This window comes from Poecilia latipinna, unplaced genomic scaffold, assembly GCF_001443285.1.
Source record: "Poecilia latipinna isolate Pla-1442-1.1 unplaced genomic scaffold, P_latipinna-1.0 Scaffold643, whole genome shotgun sequence".
Classification (NCBI taxonomy): domain Eukaryota; kingdom Metazoa; phylum Chordata; class Actinopteri; order Cyprinodontiformes; family Poeciliidae; genus Poecilia; species Poecilia latipinna.
Window position 1 is genome coordinate 84,215 of NW_015113259.1, and position 27,601 is coordinate 111,815.

The 27,601-nt window shown below is 37.5% G+C and overlaps 1 protein-coding gene across 3 annotated transcripts in view; it reads right to left on the reverse strand.

Annotated features, from left to right (window-relative positions):
• The window catches only part of nedd4a (NEDD4 E3 ubiquitin protein ligase a), a 41,307-nt gene extending 16,858 nt beyond the window's left edge, over nt 1-24,449 (reverse strand). The window contains exons 1-14 of one of the 3 annotated variants that reach the window (XM_015043646.1): nt 24,185-24,449; nt 22,097-22,170; nt 21,476-21,502; nt 19,193-19,271; nt 19,070-19,108; nt 18,806-18,859; nt 4,964-5,014; nt 3,737-3,798; nt 3,524-3,626; nt 2,946-3,106; nt 2,726-2,846; nt 639-803; nt 432-515; nt 118-237 (exon numbers count right to left, since the gene is read on the reverse strand). In XM_015043646.1, the coding sequence (XP_014899132.1) occupies nt 118-237; nt 432-515; nt 639-803; nt 2,726-2,846; nt 2,946-3,106; nt 3,524-3,626; nt 3,737-3,798; nt 4,964-5,014; nt 18,806-18,859; nt 19,070-19,108; nt 19,193-19,271; nt 21,476-21,502; nt 22,097-22,170; nt 24,185-24,235 (1,191 nt within the window). In that variant the 5' untranslated portion in view covers nt 24,236-24,449. Of the gene's footprint in view, nt 1-117; nt 238-431; nt 516-638; nt 804-2,725; nt 2,847-2,945; nt 3,107-3,523; nt 3,627-3,736; nt 3,799-4,963; nt 5,015-12,087; nt 13,345-18,805; nt 18,860-19,069; nt 19,109-19,192; nt 19,272-21,475; nt 21,503-22,096; nt 22,171-24,184 lie in introns of those variants that run through there. The other 2 variants (XM_015043647.1, XM_015043645.1) reach the window with 2 other exon arrangements.
• Between the last annotated feature and the right edge of the window lie 3,152 nt (nt 24,450-27,601).

Below are 27,601 nucleotides of genomic sequence, written 5' to 3' on the forward strand. Positions count from 1 at the left end.
TCGGCAGGAAAAAACCTGATCGGCACATCTCTACTTAAGGGTGTAAATCTCCACTTGCTTTGTATTCTGCAGTAAAATAAAATGGGCTAAGTGAGCAGTAATAAGAAAGCTTTGTACCTGAACGACTGGTCGCACCCATGTGGTGGTTCGGGTGTTGTGGTTGACATAGTAGCGTCTTCCTTTATTGTCACGCTTCTCCTCCCAGCCTGGAGGCAACTGAGGGGACGAGGGAAGTAACTATTGAACAATATAAATAAATAACACTGATCAGTAACGCCTCCCATGTGGACAGACACTGAGTTCAACTGTATAGCAGGGAAAGACGGAGCAGCAGCTTTGAGAGCTGAGGCGTAGCAGAGGCACCAGTAGTTTAGCATGTGGTGAAGTGAAACCGGATTAGTCAACCTTTTGTGGAGGCAGAAAGTACCCACCACAGGACTGGCAGGTTGTTCCTCTCTTGCAGAAGTCTGCGAACTTTCTCTGAGGCTGGAATGGTTTGAATTACTCATGTGATTCTGCAGCAGAAGACATGAAATCTGTTATCAGCTTTTAGCCTCCCTCCCTTCCTCTCGGTGGAAGCGGATGGCTCCCATTAGTCTGTTTATGAATTTCAGTAAGAGGAACCTCGTGCTTCTCACATTCTGTGAACTGCGCAGCTCTCTAGCTGAGGATCTTGAAACGCGATGGTTCCTGTTCTCGTCGTTGACCGACGAGAACTCCAGCGGCTCACTGGACGCAGGCGATGTGAGCTGATGGTTTCTGGGGTGCAAAGTGGATTCGTCCTCTGTGAGGATCTCCCAGCTCTGGAGCGTAAAGAGACAGAAACTGTGAGGTTAAGAAGCAAAACAAAGTAGTGCTTAGCAAGAAATAAAGGAATACAAGAAAAAATACTTTAAAAACAAAAAAGAGTAAGACAAATATAATTTAGATAAGAAGCAACACTGATAAAATGCAGATAAACTCATAAAACGTTCTTGTATTTTGAAACTGTAGTGTTTCCTGATTTAAAGTTTCTGAAAGCCTCGTGGTTTCAGGACGTTGTCTGCAGAGTGTATTCGGTTCAAAACCTTTAAGCAGAGCAACGAAGAGATTTTAAATTCAGTGCTTCGACACACAAAGTCAGACAGGACAGACTTTGTTGGACTGTTTTTGGACTTTGGGAGGAAGCAGAGTACCCAGAAAAAACCCACATAAGCACAGGGAAAACATGCAAACGCCACGCAGAAAGGATTCAAACCAAAAACCTTCTTGCTGCAAGACAACCGTGCTGCTAACTGAGCTACTGACCAAAAGGCCATTAGTGTCACAAGATCTGAAAACAAAAAAACCCTGTTTGAGCTCTGAACTTTCTTGGCATCATAAGAAATAAAGTTTAAGTTTTCATGAGAGAATGTGTGACTTCTGGAAATAAATTCAATCAAGTGTCATAAGCAGATATGAAAAGTGTTGCATAAGGAAGAGCCTTTGTGTTATTTTTAAGCATTAGACCAAAGGGTTGTTCCATGTGTCACGATTAAAGGCTTACTATGAGCTGAAAGTCATCGGTTTCGTTAAGGTGGAGCTAACCACACCCAGAGTTAAAACTTTCATTAAATCATCCAAAAACAATTGAGACCTAAGGGTAAAATACATTCAGATGCTAGAAGACAAAAACAAAAAGACTCCTGTTATTTGGTTAAAAGCTCTTAAATAATATTAAATATATGCTTATTTATTTATTACTACCTCAGCAGCAAGGCAGAGTCGCTGATATCTGTTAATTTTTCTTAACTTGCATGATTGTGAGTTGAAGTAATGCGATAAATGTGCTGAGAAACAAACATTTTCATTACAGAACGTTATATGTTGGCAGAGTGAATTAAACTCCGTCATGTAGCTTGATGGATCAGCAACAGGGCGGGGCAGCATGGCTTAAAAATAAAATCTTTGTCATATCAGATCCGATGTAGATCTTTCTTTTCTAAAATAGAAATTGCAACTGATGGGGAATATTTTCAAAAAGTGGCTTTTATTTCAGTCATCCATTCTGTGAGTTTTAGGTTGGAGTACTAGGGTCTGGCTATGAGAACTTTTGTTTAATTACGATATTATAGTCATAATACTAGAAGAATAAAGATGCAATTTTGCCAGAATGTCTTAAAATTAAGAGAAAAAAATTGTTTTCGTGAGAAGAAAAGCTTCTAGATATCAGCATAACCACCTCTGTCTTTGTGGTTTTCTTCTAAACAGACTCAGTTGTTGGCGCAATCGCTTCAAAGTCCTGACACTGATAATAATTTGATGCCGATGTGTTAAAATATAAATTATTTTATTATCTGTAAAACTGATAAAGTATAACTTCAAAGATGCTCAACATTTATTTTTTTGTGTCATTTTTCATGTTGGTATTTTGATAAAATTACCAACATTATTGGTAAATTACCAACATCATTGGTAATTATTACCAACATTATTGGTAAATTACCAACATTATTGGTAATTTTATTGGTAACACATAATAATAGTGTTATTATTATGTTTATCCCTATAACTTTATTGGAAATGACCCAGAGGATGGGGTCTAGTTAAAGTCTCCTCTTCATTACCGCTGTAGCTCTAATTCTCTGAGTTTTCGGTTCTGTCAAAAAGCAATAAAAGCTTTTGCAGAATAAAAACTGAGGATCAGTTAAAGAGTTTCTTTAGGACACATCACTGTGGGCCTGGACAGGAAGCAGAACGGCGTTACCTCTGGAGACTCCTGCGGCGTGGCGCTCTCGTCGTGCTCTGAGATCTGTCTGCGTGTGATGAAGGCAGGTTCCACATCCGTGTTGCTGTTCTGCGGCCGCTGGCTCTCCCCGTTGCTCTGCCTTTGTTCAACAGACACACAAACACATGTTGGCTCCCATCCACCGGGGAATGAATCTGAGGAAATGATGTCACTCATGGAGGCGCGGAGGACATCCTACTGCATGGTGGGCCGGTGCCACTGCGTGGTTCTGGTCACGTGGTTGACGAAGTAGATCCTGCCGAGGTTGTCCTGTCGCTCCTCCCAGCCAGGAGGAAGAGGAGGCAGCATCTGGCTCTGCCTGGGGCCCGACATGTCCTGGTCCAGAAGCTCCCAGCCCGACTGCACAGGAGGAAAACATTTAAATCACTCAGTACAGATGTGGAAACCAACAGTTTTTATTTCTACGTCATGTTAGTCAAGAGGCTGGAAAATTATTCCTGGTTTAAGTTTTTTTTTTCTTTTACGAATAAAAATCTGCAAAATGTGCATCTCCTCTTGGGCACTACCTTTTATTTTTTTTTAAATATCTATTTATTGAGTTTTGCACATATGAAAACATACACAAACACTGGTCACCCACAATCAACACTCAAAATAAAACTAAAATTGAGCTAAAAACAAAAGGAAAAAATAAATTAAATATTGAGAATAACGCTCTAAGAGTGGGCTGTGATGCTCTCAAGTTTAATCTGTTTGTGATGATTTAATCAGATGAAGCATCTCTGCAGAGAAAAACTAAACGAAGCACTAGCTTACATCCGAGTCCTCTGTCTGATCTGCCGTCTCCTCTTCTGAGCCCAGGTTCTTCGGCAGGTAGGTCATTTTGAGACGCAGATGACCTTTGACCCTGGACTTATGGCTGACCAGGGAAGAAAAACAAAAAAAAACAGAAAACGTGTTTAGATGAAGCCAAGAAAGGTCAACGGGGAAATGCTCAAAAGCAAAATGAAAGTGTGATGAAATGCAAACCTTCGTGGGTGGAGCAGAAAATCCTTGAATGTGTATGGTCTTTGTGTGTTAGGATTTTCTGTCTAAAGGAAACAAAAGCAACAAAAATAAAGCGCAAAGCTTTAACCCGCTGCTTAACGTGGCATTAAAACACCATTATTTTTAAAGACATGGCAACGTGGAATGATGGTGGCGTCGGATAATGACGGCTAATTTGTATTTACAATTAAACATAAGCAGAAACGCAGCATAAACACAGCGGGCCGTGTTTTCAAAACTGAAGAAAACGAAGTGGAACTGACAGCCGAATAAGGGCACACGTTTATGTTTACATGGAGACACAGGTGAGACTGAGAGAGAGTTAAAACATATCTTTAAAAAAATAAATATCCAAAGAAACAGGAAGAGTAAGGATATGTGAACACTTGGTGTCCCTGTCCTGGTGGTTTATTCTGCAGTTTTATGAGTCACTTTAAGTTATTTTGTTTTTTCTGTGAATAATATTTATTACACATCCTTTACACGTACATCATGTTCCTGGCTGCACTGTTACTGAAGTGCTGCTCGCCTTCCAGGGGATGTTCTTACAAAATCAATTTGAACAAGCAGAAGCCATAATTTACAAATGAAATTAACAAAAAGAAAAACACTGAGAAAACAATTCCTCAAAAACAATGTAACACCCAGTAAGAAGCTACCAGAGCTTCAAAATACAAAAGGAATAAACATGAGATAAAATTAGTAAATTGATCAAAAATTATATTTTCATATTATTGAAAATGTTAAAATCTATGTATAAATCTGAACTAGTACTTTTGAAGGCATTAAGAAACTTTTAACTTAAAACAAGCTCATATTTCTTCCTGGAAAGTTACTTGAAAGTTATTTTTTTATTTCAAGTGTACTAAGATATTTGGATTAAAAATACTTCATAAGATTTTGAGGCTTGCAGTGAAATCATAACAGCGGGGCTACTCAAAAAAATCCTCTTTTTTTTACCATTTTAGTTCAGTTTTGGAGTTTCTGTGATTAAAATCTGTAACTTAGATCAGCCTGTCTGAGTCTAAATCTTGTCTTCAGTAATTTCTCCAGTCTATGTTTTGTCTTCTGCTCCTGCTGCATTTTCTTAAAACTTGGCAGTGAAGAATGTGAATGCTGCTCACTTGGTTTTACAATTATGATCTGGAGGGTAAGTGAAACAAAACCAGCCACAGGGGTTGTTACACCTCGTTAAAGACAAGGACTCACCGGTATCTGATTTAAAGGAACATCCACCTGTCCAAGAAAGTCATCACGTGTCTGAAAAGGAGAGACAAGGGGACACATGAGATTCATCCCCAAAACAAACATCAACGAGACTGTCCTCCAAATCTTCCCGCTGAAACCACTTCGAAGTACATCAGTCAAATACATGGAGTTGGCAGGCAGCAATTGATTGGAAAGATTTCTGCCACTTTCCTAAACATCCTTCTCCCTCTCAGCAGCCGTCTCATGTTACAGTAAACAGAGAAGTAGCTCAAACACAACATCGTTCATTATTGAACAACCAATGCATTTCTGTATATATCTCCACTTCATCTAGCAGGAATGTGTTTATCGGCTCCCAATAAATAACTGCTCCGTGTTATTACAAGAGAGCCCAGGATCAAATACTGCAGCATAAGCCAGATGCCGTGTCACCGCTCTAAACGCGGGATATGTTTACCGCCTGGCGGTCCCGCAGCCTGGTAGGGGAGCACAATGCACAGCGGGGGTCCGCCTCGTGTCCGAATCAACCCTCCCGACAGGTCACACAGGTGTTTACATAAATAGACACACCTGGTTCGTCCTGCCTTTAATTACCAACAGAGAGAAACAGGTGAAGAGGAAGACGCTCCCGTTCATCTTACCGAAAACTCAGGAAGTGACTTTAAAACTACATTGTTTTAGTCTCATTATCAGGGTTCAAACACTTTTCAGGCATCATCAAGGGAAGCTTTCAAACTCTTTCATATGAACGTTTTTCAAAATGAATTAAAAAAAAAGACAGTTCCAACTCACTAGTATATAATATAATAATGGTAATAATGTCTTTTGATAATATTCTACATTCTACAGCAGAGAGAAAGGAAACTAAAACAATGTTGTGTTTTGAAATGTCTTTCTCTCACACCTGACTGGTCTGAGAACAAAACACTAAAAATAATCTAATTTCAGTAACTTTGTTTGGCGTATAAAATATAAGCCAACCTTCATTTCAATTACACAGATCAAAACGTTACTGACAATGAAACAAGCCAAACAAATCGTGTTAAGATAAATGACCTTCCTGTTCAAATGAATGCTAAAAACACAACATGCAAAATAAATAAAAATTCTCCTAAGTTTTCTAGCATTTAGAAAATAGAAATAATTTTGGTGATTCTAACTGACAATAAAAAGCTTAGTTTAATTCAACTCCAGGCAATAATAATAAAAAATGTGTCTTTTCATGAGGTGTACGACAATATCTGGTTTCAAATGTAAATAATGTTTCCAAAATAAAGTGGATTGTACTTCATTACAAAACTGTGCAGTTTGAATATCAAGCGCTTTCCAAAATGGTCATTCAAACATTTTCAAGTATTTCAAGCTCTCGTACGAAAGCCGTATAGCATCATATTAGTCATCACTGCATTTGCTCATCTCTTACAAGACATTTATCTGAAGTTTTATGCTGCACGTCTTATTACAGGGGAGTGTGGTTTATTGCATTTCAACAACTGTGACCTTTCTTTCAGGAAACTTTCCGTTTCCAACCGGTAGTTGCACGCTAACGCACTGGATATTGAATGACGAATATTCAAGAGCTTAATCAGGACTGAGAGTCGTGCCATTCGGACCGGGTTTATTTCCAGTCATTCAAATCCAGCTCTCTTCAGGCACACCCTGCAATTTACTAGATTGTGTTGTTTATAGTATTTACAGTGGCTGAAGCAGCATATGGAACATAATGTTTACGTTTACAAGGATTGACGGAAACCAAGCGCTTCCTGAAATACAATCACACACAAACATTATTTTTAAATGGGCTGAATTTGTTCTGGATTAGTGTGCTGCCTGTATAAAATATATAGATTTCATTGCATAAATCAACAATTGTTTGGGTTTTAACAAGCAGATCTTAAATCTGAAAAACAGGAAGCAGGTCATTTTCTTTGTTTTGCAGCTTTAGTTGTTTTGCGCTCTTATTTTACTGAAATGGAAAAGAACCACCACGAACACAACAAAAGGACAAAATCAAGTATTTTTGTCTTGTTTTTATTGGAAATATTACACTTGAAAAAAACAAAACTAACTTATGAGTAACTTTTCAGCAGGAGTTTGTTTTAAGTCAGTTCCTTAATATCAATACTTTTTGCACTGGCAGATTTTTTTCCCCACTTGTATCAAGACATTTCCCCCTATTTTAAGTGAAAAATCTGCCAGTGAAGCTAGTACTTTTTAACAATATTCAGGAATTATTAAAATAAAAAATTACTTAGAACTTAGTTTTGTCTTATTTTAAATGTAGTAAGTTATATGCACCAGAAACTAGACCAAATATACTTGGTAAGATTTTGTTTTTGCAGTGAAACTGGATCAGTGTACGCTAAATGATAAATTGCCTGTGTAACGCTTTACCAAGAGAAAAGCGCTACACTCTAGTATTAGAGAGCTCAATCTGTTCCTCATGCAGTTTAAATTCATTCATTCGTTGAATCCTGGAGCAGAAACCACTTGCATATTTTTCTTGTCAATAAACGCCTCATAACTTACAGCATCTTACAGGATGGACAGGTGAGTCAGTGACATTTTTAATGTTTCTAACGTTAAAAATGTCAATTTTTAGGACATTGTGGTTGTCCAAAAATGTCTGAAACTCTGTTTTGGATCTGAAGGTCCTGACCTGAGAATTAGCAGCAGCATAGTGGATGTCCGGTCTAAAACATGAGCTTCCATACTGAGAAGTGGACGCATCTTCCAAGAAGGCAGGAAGTGGTAACTTAATGGATACTTAAATATATAAATAGCTATGATTTTATACAATTTGAGAAATAACATCTTTCACACACCCTTCTACTTAAAAAGGTCCTGACTGGGTGATCGCCTGAACCCAAGATGAATTATAAAGCCTGTGTTTCTCTAAACATAGGAACTCTGTTGCTTAACTTGTTTATATGTTCATTTTATACTAATAAACTAAAAATGAGCAGGTTTTTCTGTGTAATTTGGTGGAAATGTTCTCAAAACAAATCTCAAACACATATAAAATGAAATCAGATTACGCAGAACGACTGCAGTAATCTGTGAGCAGAGTTTATAAACCTGACTGAGCCTCACCTTAACTCAATCAATAAAGCAGCAGCTTTTGAGGAAGTGGCTTTTTTTTCCTTCCAGTAAAGATGGACAGACTGGAAAAAAACCAGTGAGCAATGAAGCTGCTCTTATGGCCCGATTAAAGCCACGGCCTTGCTTTTGCTTTAATTTTTACACATCGAATGCTTTCCATTTTCAGATTTTAGATAGATTATTTACTCTACTTTATTGCTTTATTGATTTTTTTATGGCATTTTATCTATCCTTTGTTTCATGTATTTTATTTTATCTATCTCTACATTAATCATTGGCATGGTTATTCTTGGAAAACACAAACAAAATTAAATTAGAAGAATGTATTTGTTTTGTACCATTTCATTTTAAGTATGTAATTTTAAGGATACTGTACAACACGGTGTAGTTAATAGCCATTTTTAAAATGCTTTATAAATAATCTGACATTTTGTCCTAATTGTTTTGTACATATAATACCGTCTCACATATAGGCCTGTCACAATAACAAAGTTTGCTAGACGATAAAATGTTCCAGAGGTTATTGTGATAAACGATAATATTGTTGTTTTGAGATCATTTTTAAATAATGGCAAAATAATAATGGAGGAGCAAATTCTAAAAGATCAGTAAACTTTAAACTAATGAACATTTAACACTGGAACTGGAAGACATTTTAAATATTCAAAATAAACAAAACAACAAATAAAATTAATTTTGAAGTCTTCGTAATCAAAATAAGGGCTAGTTGAGACCAACGCACCAAACTGAAGACTTTTATCATCCAGTTTTTGGTAGAAAGAGATAAATGATAAAACATACCAATGGAAATAATTAAGTTTGTTTTAATTTATCATGTGATCAATTGATTATTGTGACAGGCTAACTCATATTTTTTAATAAATAATAAAAAAAAAAAAAGACGTCAGCACATTCAAATCTGCCACACATGCTGGGACTAAATACTTTGCTGGCTAATTCAGTACAATGTCACTAGCAACAGTGTTTACCATCTGCTACCCATCATTTAACTCTTCATATCCTTTTCTTGGAAGCCTCCCTGGTGAAGCAGATTTAAAAACAACAACACAGAAGCTCTGGATGCATACCAAGCGCTTAAATTAAAATTATAATGACAGATAAATTTCCATTCAGGGCATCCCTGAAGATTCAGGTGACACCAAATGCTGCTCAGTTTACGGGCTGACATTAGGACCAGATCAGAAACCGTATAAGCTGGAGGCAACCTGCATCCTCAGAAATACGTCTTACATGTGCCATGACAAACTGCTTTGACAGGTGGGAGAAAGAGCTGCCCAGTTAAATGCTATGAGAGCGGCCAAACTAAACTGTGTGGCGATGGTCCGAAGTGTGTCACGGTTTGAGATCCACTTGTTCATTTGACTTCTGCCTTAATTTTTTCATGGAAAATGTGTAGTATAAACATAATTAGTTCAAGTCCAATAGGAAGGAAAGGTCACATTTTTCCAGAATGGTGGCTGGAAAATAATATGTTGGAGTTGAGGAGGGCATTTTTCCTAATAGGGGTGTGACGTCTTTAGAGAACATTCCTGCAGGAATTTGTACCAAATGACGTAACAAAACCATATCCTCCTAAAAAGGTCCTCAGTAAATCCACTGTCCAAGTGCCATACAAGCTAAATTCCTCGAGATTATTCATTTGTAGGATGAGATTAGAGCCGATTAGACAATGTAAACTGATCTATAATTGCTTAAAGATGGTTTTCAAAATTATGACAAAGATTCGTCCAAAATACGCAGCAGAAATGGGATCTGAGTCATGTTTTCCACCTCAGTTGTGTAACACAGCCACATCTGGTTGTTCATTAACTTTGCAAGGGAGCACATGTAGTTATGAAGGCAAAACAGATAAGAGGAGCAAAGCTGAAGGTTTATTTAAATCTCACAGCTAGTTGCATCGCTGCAAGCGAGTTTAACAGCAACCTGAAGGGGAAAGTATTTGAATTTGATGTTTTTCTAAACGGTGCTCTCACTCTGCAACAAAGTGACTATTTTACCACTTTTTTGCATGAACACTATGTTATACAATAATTATTCTATGAATTATTATATTAAAAAGTAGAAATGTTTAACTAAGAGCTAATTTAGACATTTTGTAATTGGAGAACTGAAGCTTAAAATACTTCTTGTTCCCTTTTCTTGTCTCTTGTGTATTTGTTAGATGTCACTATAACCATGGCATGATTATCCAGAGTAAAAATTAAAACCTACAACATTAAGTAACAGATTCTATTTAAAATAGAAAACCAACTACTATTAATACTGCAGCCTAAACACACAAACACTAATTATTACAGTTGTGATGCACTGTTAGTCATTTATTATAACTGTGATACACAGATTGAAGAAAACATTTCAGACAGTAGCTTTCTCTAAAAACAAGTTGACTTAGGTTGATTAATATCTTCATGAGAGTCTATTTTATCTTACGGAAAGGAAAATATCAAACAGTGCGCAGCAACAAGGCAGGGCAGCACTAATTTTTATTCCACACTCAGAGTATAAAAAGTTTATTTTATCTGGTTAATTAGTAATTATGCAGCAAGTCTGCAATTGGCTGCATTATAGATTTTGTGTCTGAAAATATTTACCATTTGCATTTCTTTTAATGGGAAAAGAGACAAGGCTCCTTTCAGATAGCTGATCTGCAGTGCGCAGCATTACTTTCATTACCTTTAAACCAGAGAAATCTACCAACTCTCCAGCTCTTTCTTTGGAATCTTATTCAACTGATTTGAAAATACAAGAATGGTGTGATGGAACATTTTAGTGGTTTTTGGCTGTTCATGACTGGAGAAAATATATGATTTAATAGAGACACTGACGTAGAGTAACTCTCAAAAGAGTAATACCTAAAAATAAACCTAAAGAAATTGTGATTTAATCTTCAGAACAGGTAAAGGCGTACAAAATACAAACTGATGTTTAACAAAAGGTAGGAGTGATGTGCTGCTAACCAACCAAGTCAAACTGTCACCTTAATAGTCATCAGAGGTAATAATGAGACAGTATTCAGTATGCAAGTCCAAAAAACGTTTCAGGAAAAGACAAATTACTCAGGTAGGCCTTCTTTCTTGACAGCTTGCTAAATGTAGGGGGAGACCGACACCTGATATTTCACAAACACTGGTTAGTGGGAGGTGGGGGGGGACCCACAGGGAAGCTAACACACCATCCGATCGTTTACTGGGAAAGGCCAACAGTCTTTGCCCCCACACACACACGCACGCACACACACGTGTCCACAGATGGCTGGCTGGCATGGCTGCTCTCGTATCATGCTGTTAAATTTGAATCCAGAGGAGCCGGCCGTGCTTCAACCACCAGACTATCTGGAGTCGGGGGGGATATTTCAGAGCCGCCTTATTTATATCAGCAAAGGGGGCACCGCGTTTCCCCGACACTTAAAATAACCACGGTAAATACGTTGATCGCTCATAGGGTTATCAGATTAATGAGGAGAAAAAGGAATATTATTCTGCAGTTGAGTTTGAACAGACGTGAAAGAGACCTCCAAGACGGAGGGGAGCTGGTCTCTCTTATTTCAGCGGTTCTTGGAAACTAATGTCCTGACGGATTTACTGTAATGTAACTGAACACCTGCGAATGTTTGTCCACACTGAGCTTGTTAAATACATGACTTGGAGTTAGAGACGCTCTCAGTTACTCTTAAAAGCAGCATAAAGGGTAACACTGAGTTTCACAGACTCCAGAACGAGAAAGTAAAAAAAATTAACACTTGAATAATATATCTGCATTTGTTGTTTCTATTCATAAAAGCCTGGTGTTGTTTTTCGGTTCTGTATGTAAAAGCAGCAGTCAGGAAGGCATTGTGACAAGTCAGACCAAAACCGTGTGGAATCCGCTTGGACCAGTTTAACAACATTGTCATCACATCCACAGAGCTCTGTCAAAGGGCCATTATGAGAATGCCTCTAAAAAAAAACAACTTTCATGAGTTTTTCTACAGTCAGGAAACATCAGCGAATCTAAACACTCACCTCCCTGTTTCCTTTGTGGCTCTTTTTGAAGTTGTTGGGGTAAGCGAGAACCTTTGCAGGGCAGCAAGGAGACAAATGAATGTGTACATGTGGGGAAAGAGGGCTGCTGAGCTTTGGGTTTGAAACGTGACATGAAATCCCGGTGTTAGCGTAAGGCACCTCCAGGGAAAAGCTCCTCTGAATGGCACGATGACAGTGTTTCCCTTGACCCTTCCCTGATGAACAGACTCTACTGTTTTTCTCAGGTTGCTTAGATGAGGAAAACAAGCAAGCAGAGGTACTCCGATAAAGTTTTTTGTGGGCTTCGCCTTGTCTTTCAGAGAGTCCAGCCGGGTAATGAGCATTGGGGAGATGTGAACTGCCCGAAGCCACAGATGCGGCTCGTTTAGCCGATGCCATTGGTCTCTGGTGGGGAAAGCGTAGCATCACGCTGCTAGAGTGAAGATTAGAGGACTGCTCCATACCTGCAGTCTTGTCCTCCAGTTTGCATTTTGGTTCATCCTCTAGCGGGATGTTAAAGTGCACCGTGTGTTTTGAGTCCCTAAGCTCGGATGAGTAGTTTCCTTTTGGCTGATTTTGGCCACTTAGAGAAGCGATGTTGGGCTCTTTACTCGTCACTTCTTCGTCTGCTTGGAGGAATTCACTGGTAGGTGCCTGGAGAAACGGCTGGTTAGATCCCCGTAACGGGGGCAGAGCAAACAGAGCCACAGATCCTACGGGAGACGCAGGCGGCGTGCTGCAAGGGCTCCTTGGAATAATGACCAGGGAGGAGCACCGCCGCAGCGGGACCTTGGACCTGCGGCAGACCTGGGGCCTCTCCTGGCTGCTCCTGTGCTTTTCTGGAAGCTCCGGCTCAAAGATGCTGTTGCTGCTGCAGTACCCGGCGTCGCTGGCCATGCTGCTGTTGCACGATCCCCCGTCAGAACCGACACAAACGCCGGCCTCTCCATCCTCCGCGCTCCCTTCCAACTCGCCGCTTGGTTTTCCGCACGGCTGCAGCGAGATTTGCAGAATGCTCTTCTTGTTGCTGCCTCCGGAGTTAACCCTGGGTATGAAGACTGAAGAGCTCTGACTGCTGGCAAACTCTGGTGACAGAGGAGTCACCTTCAAGTGGACTGAGCTGTGCGCCAGATTCTCTGCGGGGCCGTGCGCTGACACACCGACTCCGCTCTCCTCACCATGGCAGCTGAGGCTTTCAGAGAGGGGGTCCGTGTTACTTCGTCTTGACGCGAAATGCAAGCGGAGCTGACGTGCCATTTGTTTAACTCTCTAATCCCTGCAGCGCTGGTGAGAGGTGCATGATCAAACTTGCTGGTAGGAAAAAAAAGTGGAAGAAAGCAACTGTTCCGCACTCTGCTCTGTGATCTCAATCATTAGTGGCTGTGCATTGCCAAAATAGCTCCAGTGACAAGCTACATTCCTCTGCAGGCTGATCTCAGCTTTTAGCAGGCCATTGGTTCGGTTTGAAGAGATGACCCAAAGAGGCGACCCTTGAAGCCAAATCGATCCTCTTCAAGGAGCCTCTGCCCTACGCAGAAAGCAATGCTAAACTAAAACTTAAAAATGAAAAAGGCAGCCAAACAAAACCATGGCAGTACTCCACGCTGAATCCTAGACTGAAGCTCTGGCCGCTAACTTGAGAGTCCTGCTGCTGCTATGCCACTAATGTTTCTGCCGCTCTGTGCCCCCCGCAAATAGTTTTACCCGCTGCTATAGAATTACAGGAAATCAAACAGAATGAATGCCAGTGTAATTCTGCATTCAAGCGAGGCTCAAGCTGGAAAATATACACAACACACACACACACAAACGTAGTCAAACACCCTATGCAGGAATTAGGTATGACCGTTTGGAAAACAGAAGACAGAGGGATGAAAGAAGCGTGATCATTGCGACATTAAAGTGGTATGACACTGGTTACATGACACCTCATGTAACGGTCTATGCTGGTCTTATTTCTTCTTCATAGATGTTGACAGTCCAATTTATTAATGGCAGTCTATTGTGGGCAGTGGCCGACTTATTTTAGGCCATTACTCTGCTTCCAAATCAGCGTCCAGGTAATGTTTAATAGTAGGAGACACAGCCAGGATAAGGACATGACTCACTGGCGGAAGCAAGGACAGTCATAACCCACTTTCCAAACTTGATAGTGATTGTGATGTGGCAGCCACATGATAAGACAGGAGCCCAAATATGGACATTAGCTACAATATATATTGACAATACAAAGTAGCTTACAATCAATAAGAACCAAGTAGACATTGGGGACGTTTTATTTAATAAAACCTTCAGAGACTCACAAGCAGAGCCAGAAAGGTGTACTTTCACTGGCAAAGGATAAGAAAAATATATTTACATTTATCAGCAGGTACAACAGGAAAAACTGGCCCCTAATGGGTTTATTCATTTCCTGATAATTTGCATATCAACCACCCTGCCACTGAAAGAAATGGGCTTTTGCCAGCTTTCTGTGGCAGATGATATTTGGAAGAAAGCACAAAAGACATTCACCATTGATACACACGGACAAAATTGTTGGTACCCCTCAGTTGATCAAAGAAAAGCCCACAATGGTTTATTTTTTAAAGTAATTCTGTTGAAGCGTGTTTGAAAAGCAATGCCTGAATTTCATTTGTTCATTTTCATGGAATTTTTATTCATCATTACCTTTATCAGATTCAAGTTCTTTCTGTGACCATTGTGGGTTTTTCTTTCATTAAGCGAGGGGTATGGAGCGACACTGAAAAAAACAAAGCTAGTAAACAGCTGGGCAATGTTGTATCAACAATTTTCAAGTAGTACTGTAAAATATGGACCCAGTGGAAACCTGGGTTTTTATGATCTATTTGGTATTATATTAAGTTTAATTTTTGAACAATATGAATCATATTAAAAGTAAATTTAATTTAACTGTCTAAGTTGCTGTTTTGAAACTCAGGCATGAAAGTCTAGCATTTTCACACCTAAGTAACCCAACATTACACAACTTTTATACGCTCTATAAAAGTTTATGAGGCTTAGCCTACTGCACTGCAGTGTTGATTAAAATGACCTCAGTTTACAATAGTTAAAATTTAAAAAGTTTTAAAGTTGAAATACTTTAAAATAAAAAAAGGATTAAAGTGTTCACACTTTTTAAAAAAAAAAATAGTCTATTGTCTTTCTTTAAACCAGAAAAGCAACAATTATTCTTACTCCGGCTTAAATAATGTGACATGGCGTCATTTTCCTGAAATAATGGCTTATGTCTTTATTAAGCCATTAATTGAGGAAGATGCATTTGGTTGCTTAACAGAGGTGCTGCCAGTTTAAAGCTTGTAGTTAGATGTTTGTAAAGTTATTAGCCTCACAGCAGTGAGAGGATGACACTCTCTATGTGTTTTACAACTGGAAATATTTCCAAACTGAATCAGAGCAGCAGACGTCTTTCTAAAAGTTGAAAGTTTGCTTCAAAAACTTTTAAAGTGAGATTTAATGCTACACCACAAATGTAAATGTTTAATTTGTTCAGTGGGTTGGAGGAAATATATATATTACAATCAATCTGCAGAATCTCCCATAAATCTACATTACAAGACAGTAAATGTCACATCAGTCTGAAAGGAGTTCAGGGACCATTTCTGATTAACAAAAACAATAAAGTCCCATAACTTTCAAGTCCTCCATTGGTGACAGAAACAGGATGTGCTGCTTGTTTCAACGTTAGTTTGAGGTGAAGACATGTTCTGCTGAACATTAAGTGGTTAAGACAGTTATGACTCAGAACGCTGATGTTTAATAATTTTTTTTCATTTTCTAGGGAGAGAAACCGCTCGGAGGCACTGCTATTGCGTAAATGTAGCCAATGAATGACGTAGATGTTAATTTAACTTTCCATTGAAAATTAAAGTAAGCAGGTAGAGGAACTGAGAATGTGGGAAGATAAAAGAGTGGTATGCTGTGGGTTATTCCCTTAATTTTGCATTATTTAATGACAAAATACTCTTTTTAGCATGTTTGTGTGCAAATAAAACTACCACCTGGGGTCCTGCATACATTCTAACAAAACATTTGCCTTCCAGAAACTGGCAATGTAAACATCAGCATAAACAGAATGAAGGTGATCTTCACAGGAACAAGGAGCACTTCCTCTAGTTCAACAATTTTGTAAATACTTCAGTGAATTTTGTTCGCCCAATTTATTTTTCACCTGCAAACCCGGGGCGTTTTCTGAATCTGTTTATGCAGGCGGTGGTAATATATTCAAGATGGAGTCTCTATAGAAACACAGATGGTGTTCTGCCTTTGGGGAAACTGAGACTCTGCAGTGTAAAGAAGGAAGTTACAAGTTCCTTGTATTTTAGGCAAGCAGTGACAAACACATCCACTCAGAAGCACATTTACCGCACCGACATGCCCCTCAATGCGCCATGAAATCTACCTGGAGTGTGACGAGGAAGATCTGAGTCAGCCACGCCTAACTTCATGTTCTCATGTGACTGTAAACATGTGATGTGGTGACGCATTCCAGAAACCTCCCAGTCTACAAACAATAACCACATGCAGCACAATAACAGCTGGCAATATTTGTGGTGCTCTATGAATAACTTAGCATTATGCCAAAATGACAGATTGACACTTTAAGACAAAAATTGTGCAATTAATGCGAAAACCCAAAAAGCTAAAAAAAATAAAGTGGAGCTAATAACTTCTTATTCTGAAGCTGTAATTGCACGTCAGAACGTTGCTCATATATTCACATGCAGTTTGTATATAACTGGATATTCAAGGGAAAAAAGAGCACAGATGGTCCTGCCCCGACTTGCTCTTCTGGGAACCTAAAGAGCCGTTTCTTGGTAATCGCAGAGCAGTTTCTACCAGTAAGACCAGTTAATTGAAACTGTATTTAGCGCTGATGGGGCTGCATTCAACACTACTTCTGAAAAACCAGAGAGAATCATTTATGGAAGCTTTGGTATATCGAAAGCTTATGTAAAATAAATAATGTTTTTTTTATTTTCCCTAAAAGTCAGTACATATTTATAACAGAGTACATCATGACTCTAAAGAGATAAAGAAAAGAAAATGTACAATTTAATTAAACTAAGTGCTGCGGATAGGAGAAGTAAGGCGATATTTGATGAGGTGTTCACCTTGACCAACTGCTTTACAATGTTTCCATTATCCACACAGAGACACGGTGAGGAGGAAGAGCCGGCTATAGTGGGGTCTGACTGTTTTTGTGCCCCAGGACGAACCTGGGCTGAGCTGTGATAACCTGCTACAAAAAGCCTCTCTGTTACTCTGCAAACTCAGAGAGGAGAATTAGGCTCTTTAGGACGTCCACAGTGACTCTTAATGAGTTTGGACAGAAAGGACAGGACAGTAGCAGTGTTAAAAAGATGAAGGTCATTTTAAAAGTCTGATTTCAGTAGCATTTGCACAGAATTTTTAAACAAATTATACTAATTAGACTGTAAATTATAATGTTTTCTAAAATCTTCTATGAAGAAAGTGTTTTCATTCTCAATTTTAGGTAAAAGTTAGAGATTATTCTTTGCCCTAAAACACCAAATGCTGCTTAAATTAAATTACAAAGTATTTTCATATAGCAGGTAGTTAGTGAAAGGAATTGTACAGGTTTTGCGGCTCTAAACAAACTGAATTTGATAGGCGGTTCCTTGGTTAGTACAGGTGGAGGATCTCTGATCTAGAACAAGCTTTCCATGGATCGCATGTAAAGTTTTTTTTATTTTTATGTTACCATGTTTTTTGGTAACATTGGTTTCAATGTTACCAGACGAAAGCAAAGACTTGGAAGAAAATATTGTGATAACATCTTTGACTCATAGCACTAAACTCTGATGGCTGATGTCTGCTAACCAATTAGCTGATTTTTCTCATCATTTGAACTAATTTTCAACTGCTGGTTCCATGACAGTGTCAATAAATATCAATACATTTAAGAATACAACTAAATGTGACGATCACATGCTATTTAGTGGGATGACAAGTTAAATGAAGGAGTACTCGCTAAACCTTAAACACAGTGTGCATTCAATACATTTCTGCCTAAGAATCAAAACTAAACCACAGCTGAACTAAACTCCAGATTTGATCCACAGCTCTTAATCCCCACCCTCACAGACGTTAGGATGATCTAACAGAAGCCAGATTTACCCTTATTTGCAGAGCAGAGTAATAAGTTATGATAAGTTTCCAGCAATATCCAGCATAATATGGCAAAATAAGGGCCTCCTGCATCTTTGACAGGCAGACAAAGCAAAGTCATTCTTGCACTGACTGGAGGATACCCGCATCTATGGAAATATGACACATTCTCCTGTTTGGCATTTATGGTGTCCAAACACAGAACATGATATCACCTCAGCAGCAGCTGCCATCAATCAAGAACAACTCATTATATTTCTATGCCACATCCACAAGAGTCCAAGAAAGGCGATGCAAGATTTATGTTTGGGTTGTCATTCGACAAACTGACTTAAATTTGACTTTAGAGGGAAATAGAGCTTCTAATGAGATCAGCCTGAATGAAAGTTTGTTCTAATGAATTTAATGCCTCACTTTACATGAATTTAATCTGTTATTGGATCTTTAGAGATACAAAGTATACCTGTCCACATTCTGTAAGTTTACTGTATTTCAAAAGAAATAAAAACAACAACTACATGGGAACATTGAATCATTATAAGCTGAACAAATCTAAAAAGCTTACCAGTCTGTTCTCATCAAACACCTCAAACAGAAGCCGATGGCTCCTGGGATTTACCTGAAACACAAAGCAGAAGATCAGAATGGCTCCAGCTTTACTAATTCAACAAGGGATGCTGGGCTGTTTACATTTTTAACATGCTTTCAAATATAAGCCAAGTTATACAGTTTATCTTCTATTAGTGACAACAACAATGTAAGCTTAAAATGTACATGCATCCATGCTTGAATGTGGTTGTTGACTTATTATATTTTGAGCGAAACTTACTCGGAAATAGAATTCTTCGTTCCATTTTGGATCCAGAGTCTTCAAGTAACATGAAATAAGAAAAAACATGTATATTTATACAAATACCATAAAATGCAGCAGGTTCAGGTGCTGTTTAGTCACCTTTTTAATGGTCTTAGTCTGCAGACTTGTGATTTCTCCATTGACGGGATCATAAAGAGACAGTCTGGTGTACGGATCACTGCAACAGAAAAGCAGAGAGAAGTATGGGATCAAACTTAGAAATCAAGAAGATTTGCTTTGGTTCTTCATTTCTTCTGTAACATTTTTTTATTTATCTCTGAGGGAAGCAAAACATAATTTGTTTGATTTCTAACAGGAAAAAACACAAAGCCACATTAGCTCTGGTGACTCACTGCTCACATAATGACTGCAGTTAAAGCGGTAATGATTCGAGTTAGAGTTCATTGAAGCCACATCCATCTTGCACATTACATTATTCATTACCCAAGTCTAACTGCTGAAGTGTTTTGGTATTGCATAGGGCAAAACAACTGGTACCTCTGAAACTATTTCACATCATGTTACAACCACAATATTCAATGTTGAGATTTAATGTGCTAGACCAACACAAAGTAGTGCGTACATCCAATGCTTTTGCAAATAAAAAATCTGGAAAGTATTTTTGAGTCAACCAGTACAACCACCTTTTGAAATGAATTCCTAGAAGTGCTTCATACTTTGCTAGTGTAATCTCACTTTCAAGTAAAGCTACATCTTTTAGTACAATTTCTCAAGCTACTTCACTAAATCATGAAGCTTTTAGGCCTGTCACAATACTCAATAAATCAGTTAATGGTATGATAAATTGAAACAAACTTAATAATTTCTAATTTCATGACTTATGATTTGTTTCTTTCTACCATAAAATGGATAATAAAAGTCTTCAGTCTGGAGTTTTGGTTCTGAAGGATAAATTTGTTACCTGAGACTTCATAATTCATTTTATTTGTTTTTTCTGTCATTTACTTTGGATATTCAAAATGTCTTCTACTTCCACTGTTTAAATGTTCATTGGAATGTGTTCCTGAATTATTATTGCATTATTACCATTATGTTACTAGTAAATTGTCTCAAAACAACAACATTATTGGTTATCGTGTTAAGTTCTGGATGATTAATCATTCAGAAACATTGGTTATTGTGACAGGCCTAGAAGTTTTAACGGAAAATGCACCAGTTTGCAAACAAATTTCACGTTATTTTCTATCTGCTGAGTCCGTTGTGCTATTTAGAGATCATATAATAAACAGTAGTTGCTGTTACTGGAATGACTTTGTACTGTTCTAACACGGATACATTACTGTACAGTACTGGTGTTTTTCTTCTAATTTGTTATTTTGTAATAATGATGTTACTGTTTTTGTGTTTGTTTCATTATTTTGAAACCAGATCAGAACCTGCACATCACTTTTTATTTTGATTTTATGGTTACATTATTTTCAGAAATTAAATCAGATCAAAGCAATTAAATACTTTTGGGTCTTACATGAATAATTATTGGATTAGTCTATTGCATTGGCTACATACTTGTGGATATAAATTGGAGCCGCTTGTTTTGTTAAAGGAATTGTAAAAGGTGACATCTACTGTGAGTTGCTGTCACCTCTCTGTATAAAAGAGAGGTGACAGCAACATTTGTATCTCATTGGATTGCCCTAGATTTGATTTGAGTAAATACAAATGCATGCAAAAATATTTCTCTTTTTGTTTGTAGAGTATAATTTTCATCTGCATCACAGTAATCCACTACTACATGTAGGTCTTTCACATAAAATCCCTTGAAGTTTTTGTTTGTCATGTGACAAAAATGAGGAAATGTTAGAGTTAAATACATACATTTGAAAGGCACCATGGGTTACAGACAAAAGAAGGAAGAAAAATCTCAGAATAACAACAAAAAAGAGATCATCATTGTATCTGTAAGTCTTGAAGAGGCATAAGTTACCAACATAAAATCAATAAAAGAGATGGAAATATGTTAGCAACCCACCAAAGTTTTACCAGAAGTATCTTCCCAAAAACCACAGTCACTCATTTCAGTATTCCTGGGGCATGATCTTTAAACATAACAAATCAGTTATTTCTGTTTCCTTAATTTTTTTTTTTTTTTTTTTTGCTGTTACGTTCCAATATTTTAAAAACACAATTGAAAAGAAATCAGAAGATTTTTTTCAAGGTGTGTTCCTACACTCTTTAACAAGCCTTGTTGGCTCTTAAAGCCTGGAGAAAAGACACAAAGGGTTTGGACACTGACTTGATCTTGGTTTGACCTCATTCTGGTAAATAGTAGTGAATAGTGAAGAAGTGACATGATAGGCCCGGTAGTGGGCTAAATATTAATGTAACAGCAGTCTGTAGCAATATATTGGAAAAAGTACTTACTGATATACTGAACTGGTCTCTTGACTCCTTGTCAATAAAACAGAAGGTGTAGGTGAAGTCACTATCATGCTGTTTTGTTTTAATTGTTGAGTGTTTTGACTGTACCTGCTGTGGTTACTGACTTGTTAAAAACCTCTGCATCAATCATTTCACAAGAATAAGGATTTTTCAACAGAATTACAAAGACACAACACTTCTTGTTTACGAGGCAATGTTTTGCAAAAGCAGCCGACGAGCCACGGGTGGGACGCTGGTGGCAGGTTTTCTAGCTTTCTGATGGATTTAAAAATATTTTGGAGGAAACTATAGAACAAAAAAACAACCTCAAGCAGATCTCTGCTGGTAGATGACACCTTGTGACTGTGCAGAGATGGAAATCAATGTTTTACTAAAAGCAGGTTTCTGTGATGGCAATAGTTTTTGTTTGCAGCATTTTTCTGGTGCATTTGTGTTTTTTGGAGTTTGCATCATTCATGTGTTTGCTGTGTTTTCTCCCCCTGCTGTTATTGTGTCATGACTGAAACTTATTGTTTATTTAATAGCAAGCTAACTTCCATTTACTTAAATATTACATTTAAGCAATGACATTGTAAAAAAAAAAAAAAAAAAAGAAAAACTTACCTTGCGCCTAGTATGTCTTTCTTGGCCAGTCCAATTCCAGCAATGACTTTTACTTTAAGGATTCTGGACGTTTCCTAAATGAACAATAATAATTAAAAAAAACAACAAGGAAATAAAACCAAAACAAAAGTTAAAGCATGTAACGACGACTGGATGGATGTTTAATCCAGAGCAGGCATCATTTTGTAAAGTTATATAATCTCAATGAATCACTGGTATAAAACACATTAAGATATTTTCACCTCATTTTTAAGTTCTTTGTCTTTTTTCATTCATGAAATACCAAAAAATTTCAATTTTAACAAGCTAAATTAATAATGACACAAAAGTGGCTTCTAACTGTCAAATTAAAAACAGGACTGTAACCCTGAGTGGGGCTTGGAGTACAAAATGTGGAATGAACAAATTTAGACCAAAAAAATAACAATAATTAAAGATGAATAAAACAAGACATACAATTTAGGAAGCTGCTTACAAGATGATTCAATGTTTATGAGCAGACCAGCACATTTATTTACTTATTTATTTTTGTCACCTGCATGTATAGTTGCTTCTATACATCAGTATGTAAGTGTTATTTTTGGCTCAACATAGTATGTTTCGTCAGATGACTGGCTTGTTTTGCAGTGATTAAATTTTTCTGGTGTTATAAAAGGGTTTATGGTTCATACTTGAGTAAAATGTTCCTAGATAAAATGCACAAACTGCAAAGAAACATACAAATATTATTTTCAATCGATAAATAATCATCTTGGACCCCAGAAAATGAAGAATAAACTATGATCAAACTAAATAGAATACTTTTACAAACCATTGAGTATATAATCTTAGTTGTTTTCAGTTATAAACGTACAAAACTTGCATAATGTTACTTTAAAAGGAATATACTCCTTAGAACCCATTGTACATCGAATATAGCCATCAATATAGTTTATAACTAGGATTAAAGATTCACCAGATATTGGCTGAATCCCTTATGTAATTTATTAGCACTTGAAATGAAGTGTCCATGTTTAAAAACTATCAAAATGTTCCTCTTACTCTTACAAAAATTCTGTTTTAGCTCCAATTGACAGAGTTAACAAACAGATCAGATTTATATACAGACTATGAAACTAAATCAATCACTTAGACTGAAATTACACTAGTTGTGATTCAATGCAGTCAAGTTCAGTTTATTATACCAACAAGTTTTCAATCCAGTTGACAGCATCAAGCAGCAATCCCTTCTCCGAGCAAGAATATGGCGATTTTTGGATTTCATAGAGTTGTTAACTTTACAGCTTTCCGTCGGTATGAAGGAAGTAATCTTCAGCAGTCTTCTTTTGAAAAGTTAATCCTGGTTATTTCTGGGGAAATTCAGATTGATGTTCACTAGCTTTATTTGTTTTTCCACCAACTTATAATCACTAAACCACGCTTGTGTTTGTGTGACATTAAGACCTTTAGCTGCTGCTTAGTTCACCTATGCCTTGGGCTGGCTGTGCATACAGGTGAGCAGAAGAGGCCAAAAACAAAAATCATCTAAAGTAGATCAAGTTCCACATGAATCCTATCAGGCTTTTCTCTCCTCCCACAAAAGCATTGTTTAGGGAATGGGTGACGTAATTTCCTGACAGCGCTTGGCGCTTGAGGACATTCCCCCCCATAAACCCAGTCGTGATTTGCCTATTAAATTTATGATCATCGTGGGATATCGCAATCTGTCATCAATCTGACCCACTGTGATGGGTCTACGTGGGGCCGTGAAGCCGCTGCTGAAAACAAAGTCTGTTTTATCAAAGTTTGGTGTTTGCGTGCCGAGCAGCAGGAACGCAGGCGTTGACAGTTGGCTTCCTCCCCGACACACTCGAGCTAGCTCTTAAGTAGTCATATCGATTTTTCCCTCTTACCCTTCATCTTCTCTCATTTAGCTGACACGAAATCACACTTATCGAAAGTAAACCTATGTTTGAGATAGCTATCCACTACTTTTTCAGGGTTTTTTTTTTAAGTTTACTTCCCGGATAACAGGAAGCGGGAGAGATGTCAAACGGTCGGGGCGCGTGAGCAGCCTCGGTCACTAACGTTTAGTTAACTCTGGTTTACCTCGTCAGCCTGGAGTCCTCTGATCTGAGAGGCAGAAACAGCAGCCATCATGAGATCCTTCTTCTTCCTCCCAGAGGGCGACACGAAGAACAGTCTGCCCTTATGTGCTCAGGTGTGCCGTCTCTGATAGTCCTTCCGACTGTTTACGCTGACAAGTAACTACCGTGAACCAGACCGAGTGGATAGTTGTGGCCTTATCGTCATTGGTAATAATACCCATCCTCTTCCTCCACCTCCTGCTTCCTCCTCCTTTTTTTTTTTTGTTCAGGGTTCCTGCTACAACCGAGTATGGTAGGCCGTTTTGACATTAAATCAATCCACAAAACACTTCTTAGATAACAATATTCTGTTTTTGGCAAATTGCTTCTTGCCAAAATTCTTACAGAGCTTTACTTACTTTAACTTATTTGTACTCAAGTAAAAGTAAAAAGTAGCCATCCAAGAAATTACTCTAGTTAGAGTTTTTAAAAAGTATTTGGTAAAATGACTGCTCAAGTACTCAGTAACTGATCAAATTATCAATCATTTAATATTTAAAAATACAAAATAAATAAACTAAATTAACTTTATTTATAAATAAATAATTTATTTATAAATAAACAAAGTTTATTTATATTTATAAATACCAAAATTTCTTCTTAACTTTATTTATAAATAAACAAATAACATTAAGAAGAAATTTTGGTATTTTAAGGACCAAAATGACAAGTAAAATCAGGAAAAAACATTGTTTTTCCAAATTGATTTCTTTCAATATAAAACATAAAACCTTAACAAAAACTGCAGGTGTGTGTCTTTGGTAAATTTTTGGTTAAAACATATTTGTTCTTCGTTCAGTGAAGTTACTCACTGTGGGTAGAGAATCCAGAAATTTTACTCAACTAAGATACTACAATATAAAATTACTGAAGTAAAAGTAAAAAAGACAGCGTAGTGAAAATACGCTGTGACAAAAAAGTCACTCAAGTAAAAAGATCTGTTAAGAAACATGTGGTGTACTTACTGGCTATTTCCATTTCCCCCCAATCCAACTGACTACTTAGACTTTCGAGGTTGTTGCTGGCAACTTCAGATGTTTTTTTATTTGTTTTTTTTGTCTTTTTCTGATTATTGTTGATCAGTATTTAGAAATATCTATGTTGGTGTTATATTGTACTCCTTAACATTAATTTCTTTTGTAAAAGATGTGGCTGTTTAAGTTTACATTGTAAAAAAGTGCTTACAAGAAGAATGACACGTGTGCAACTCAATAAATTGGACAATTATTGAACCATTCATTTATTTTAGTAAATCATTTTAACAAAGATTGACATATTCAAACCTTTCTTTTAGCTAATTATGAACATTTTCTTTATCTGGTTTAAAGGAATCTGAATCTCGTGCTTATTTGATCATTTTCACGTTCCCTTTTTCAGGGTCAGTCTGTGTGGACAGGAAACATATCAATCACGTTTCCTGGGAAAGATCCTTCACACACGAGTCAGCTGATTTCCAAAGAAGTAGCAGCAATAAAATTACACAGAAGGGTCAAGTTTTCAAAGTGATTTCCCGTCCACACACTAAAAACTGATGACCTGGTGATTGTTCCGGACAATTCGGGTTCTCAGGGATGGACGGGGTTTGTATGCATTGAAATGATATCTTCTGTTAGGGGCCTGTATATTGAGCACCATTTTACCTTTTTGCCTCCCAGATGAGTTGTGCGCTGGAGCTTTATGTGGGATCACAACATAAAGCCAATTCAAAGTCCTCCATTCTGTGCACATTTCAGAAATCAGAAATGTTTCACACTATATCCACCTTAATGCCAGCCTGGCTATTGCCTTCTTATGCAGTTACGCTCGATTCTCATCTCCCTTCAGTGCTCCGTCTGGGACTTCTCCCATTGAGCTCAATTTCTCCAATAGAGTTCCAACCGAACCAATCAGCAAACAGAAGGAGAAGTTGTGCACATCTTTAAAATTGTAGTTTGCCATAGTTTGGAAATAGCACCAGGATGTGAACGAAGTCTTTCAGTCCGTGTTGGCCACGCTTCCAAGTATTAAATTAACATTAACAGCCGCCTCATTCGGATCTGCACTTCTCTCTTTGGAGTGTAGGATAGTTGTTTACAGCGCAGACAATCTCCAGTCAGCGTTGAACTGAAGCATTACATACATTTCAGTCAGATACTGCACTCAGAAATTGTATTTCGAGTGCAGTATCTGGATTAACCAAGATATAAAATATGTTTTCTTTCTCAGGCAGTATTCACATTGCAATCCTTAAGGTTTCTTGTCTTGCAATTTTCAGTTTCAGTGATCTTTTCTGTCAAGAAATCTCTCTTTAATTTTGCCTGAGTGCTTCAACCTGTGCGTCAAACTTCTGGGCCAGCCTGCAGACAAAAACAACAGTTTTCTGGAAAAGGGCAGAGACCCTGTGACAGTTTTCCTCCTGTGCTCTTGTATTTTCTGCAGATACACACCAGAAAAATTCAGACTTCGTAGTTCTGAGGCTGGAGTTGGTTTAAACATTGCTAGAGATCGCCAGCAGACCACAGTTGCTACTGTTGTTTAGAAAACACACATTTTTCCATAAAACGCATGTCACAAAAGGCCAAAATATTCACCTGCAGCAACAGTGGTGTTGATCCAAAGAGATATAAGATTCAAATGAGTACATTGTACATTTTTAAGTTAATCTGACAGATATTGATTAATTTTAAAGTTTTCCCTTCAATAAGAAGATCCAGACTTGTTAAAGTTAGAGATTTAATGTTTTCATTCTTTTAAATTCTATGAAAACAACATATAATTTAAATTGAGTTCTTACTGTCAAAGGCAAATATATGAATTATGTTAATATTACTGTAATGCATTAAACTTTGTGTCTACATCTCATATAAATCTTTTGGTGTAGTTTCACGCTATCTGTTCTCTCCTGAAAGAAATTATACATATTACTAACAAAATAAACAGATTCAAAATCATTTTCCTTAGATTTTTCCCACAGCAGTGTGAGGAGACCTATTTTCTATGTTTTTATGCTAATACAGTTCTGAAAATGTACAAGCCTGTTATTTATTTATGACTGTAGTAGTTTTCCATTATTTGAGCTCAGCTCTAATATTAGCTCTGCTGCCTTGCAATAAAAAAGTCCCAGCTTCATTGTCACTGTGGCAACGATGAAGTGGGTATAAAAATCTGTACCCAGAATAATTTTTTAAATCTAGATTTTGGTTTTGACGTAGGAAAGAAAGAGTTGTATTTAAGTTATAAAACAAACAAACATTTCATAAACTAGAGACTTACAGAAGAAACTTACAGCTTTTCTTAAACTGCCTGAAAGTTTATGATGAGAAGTGATCTATTATGTAGGTATTTAGGACTTTGACTAGGCCATTCTGACATGTAAACACAGCATGCTTTGATCTCAATA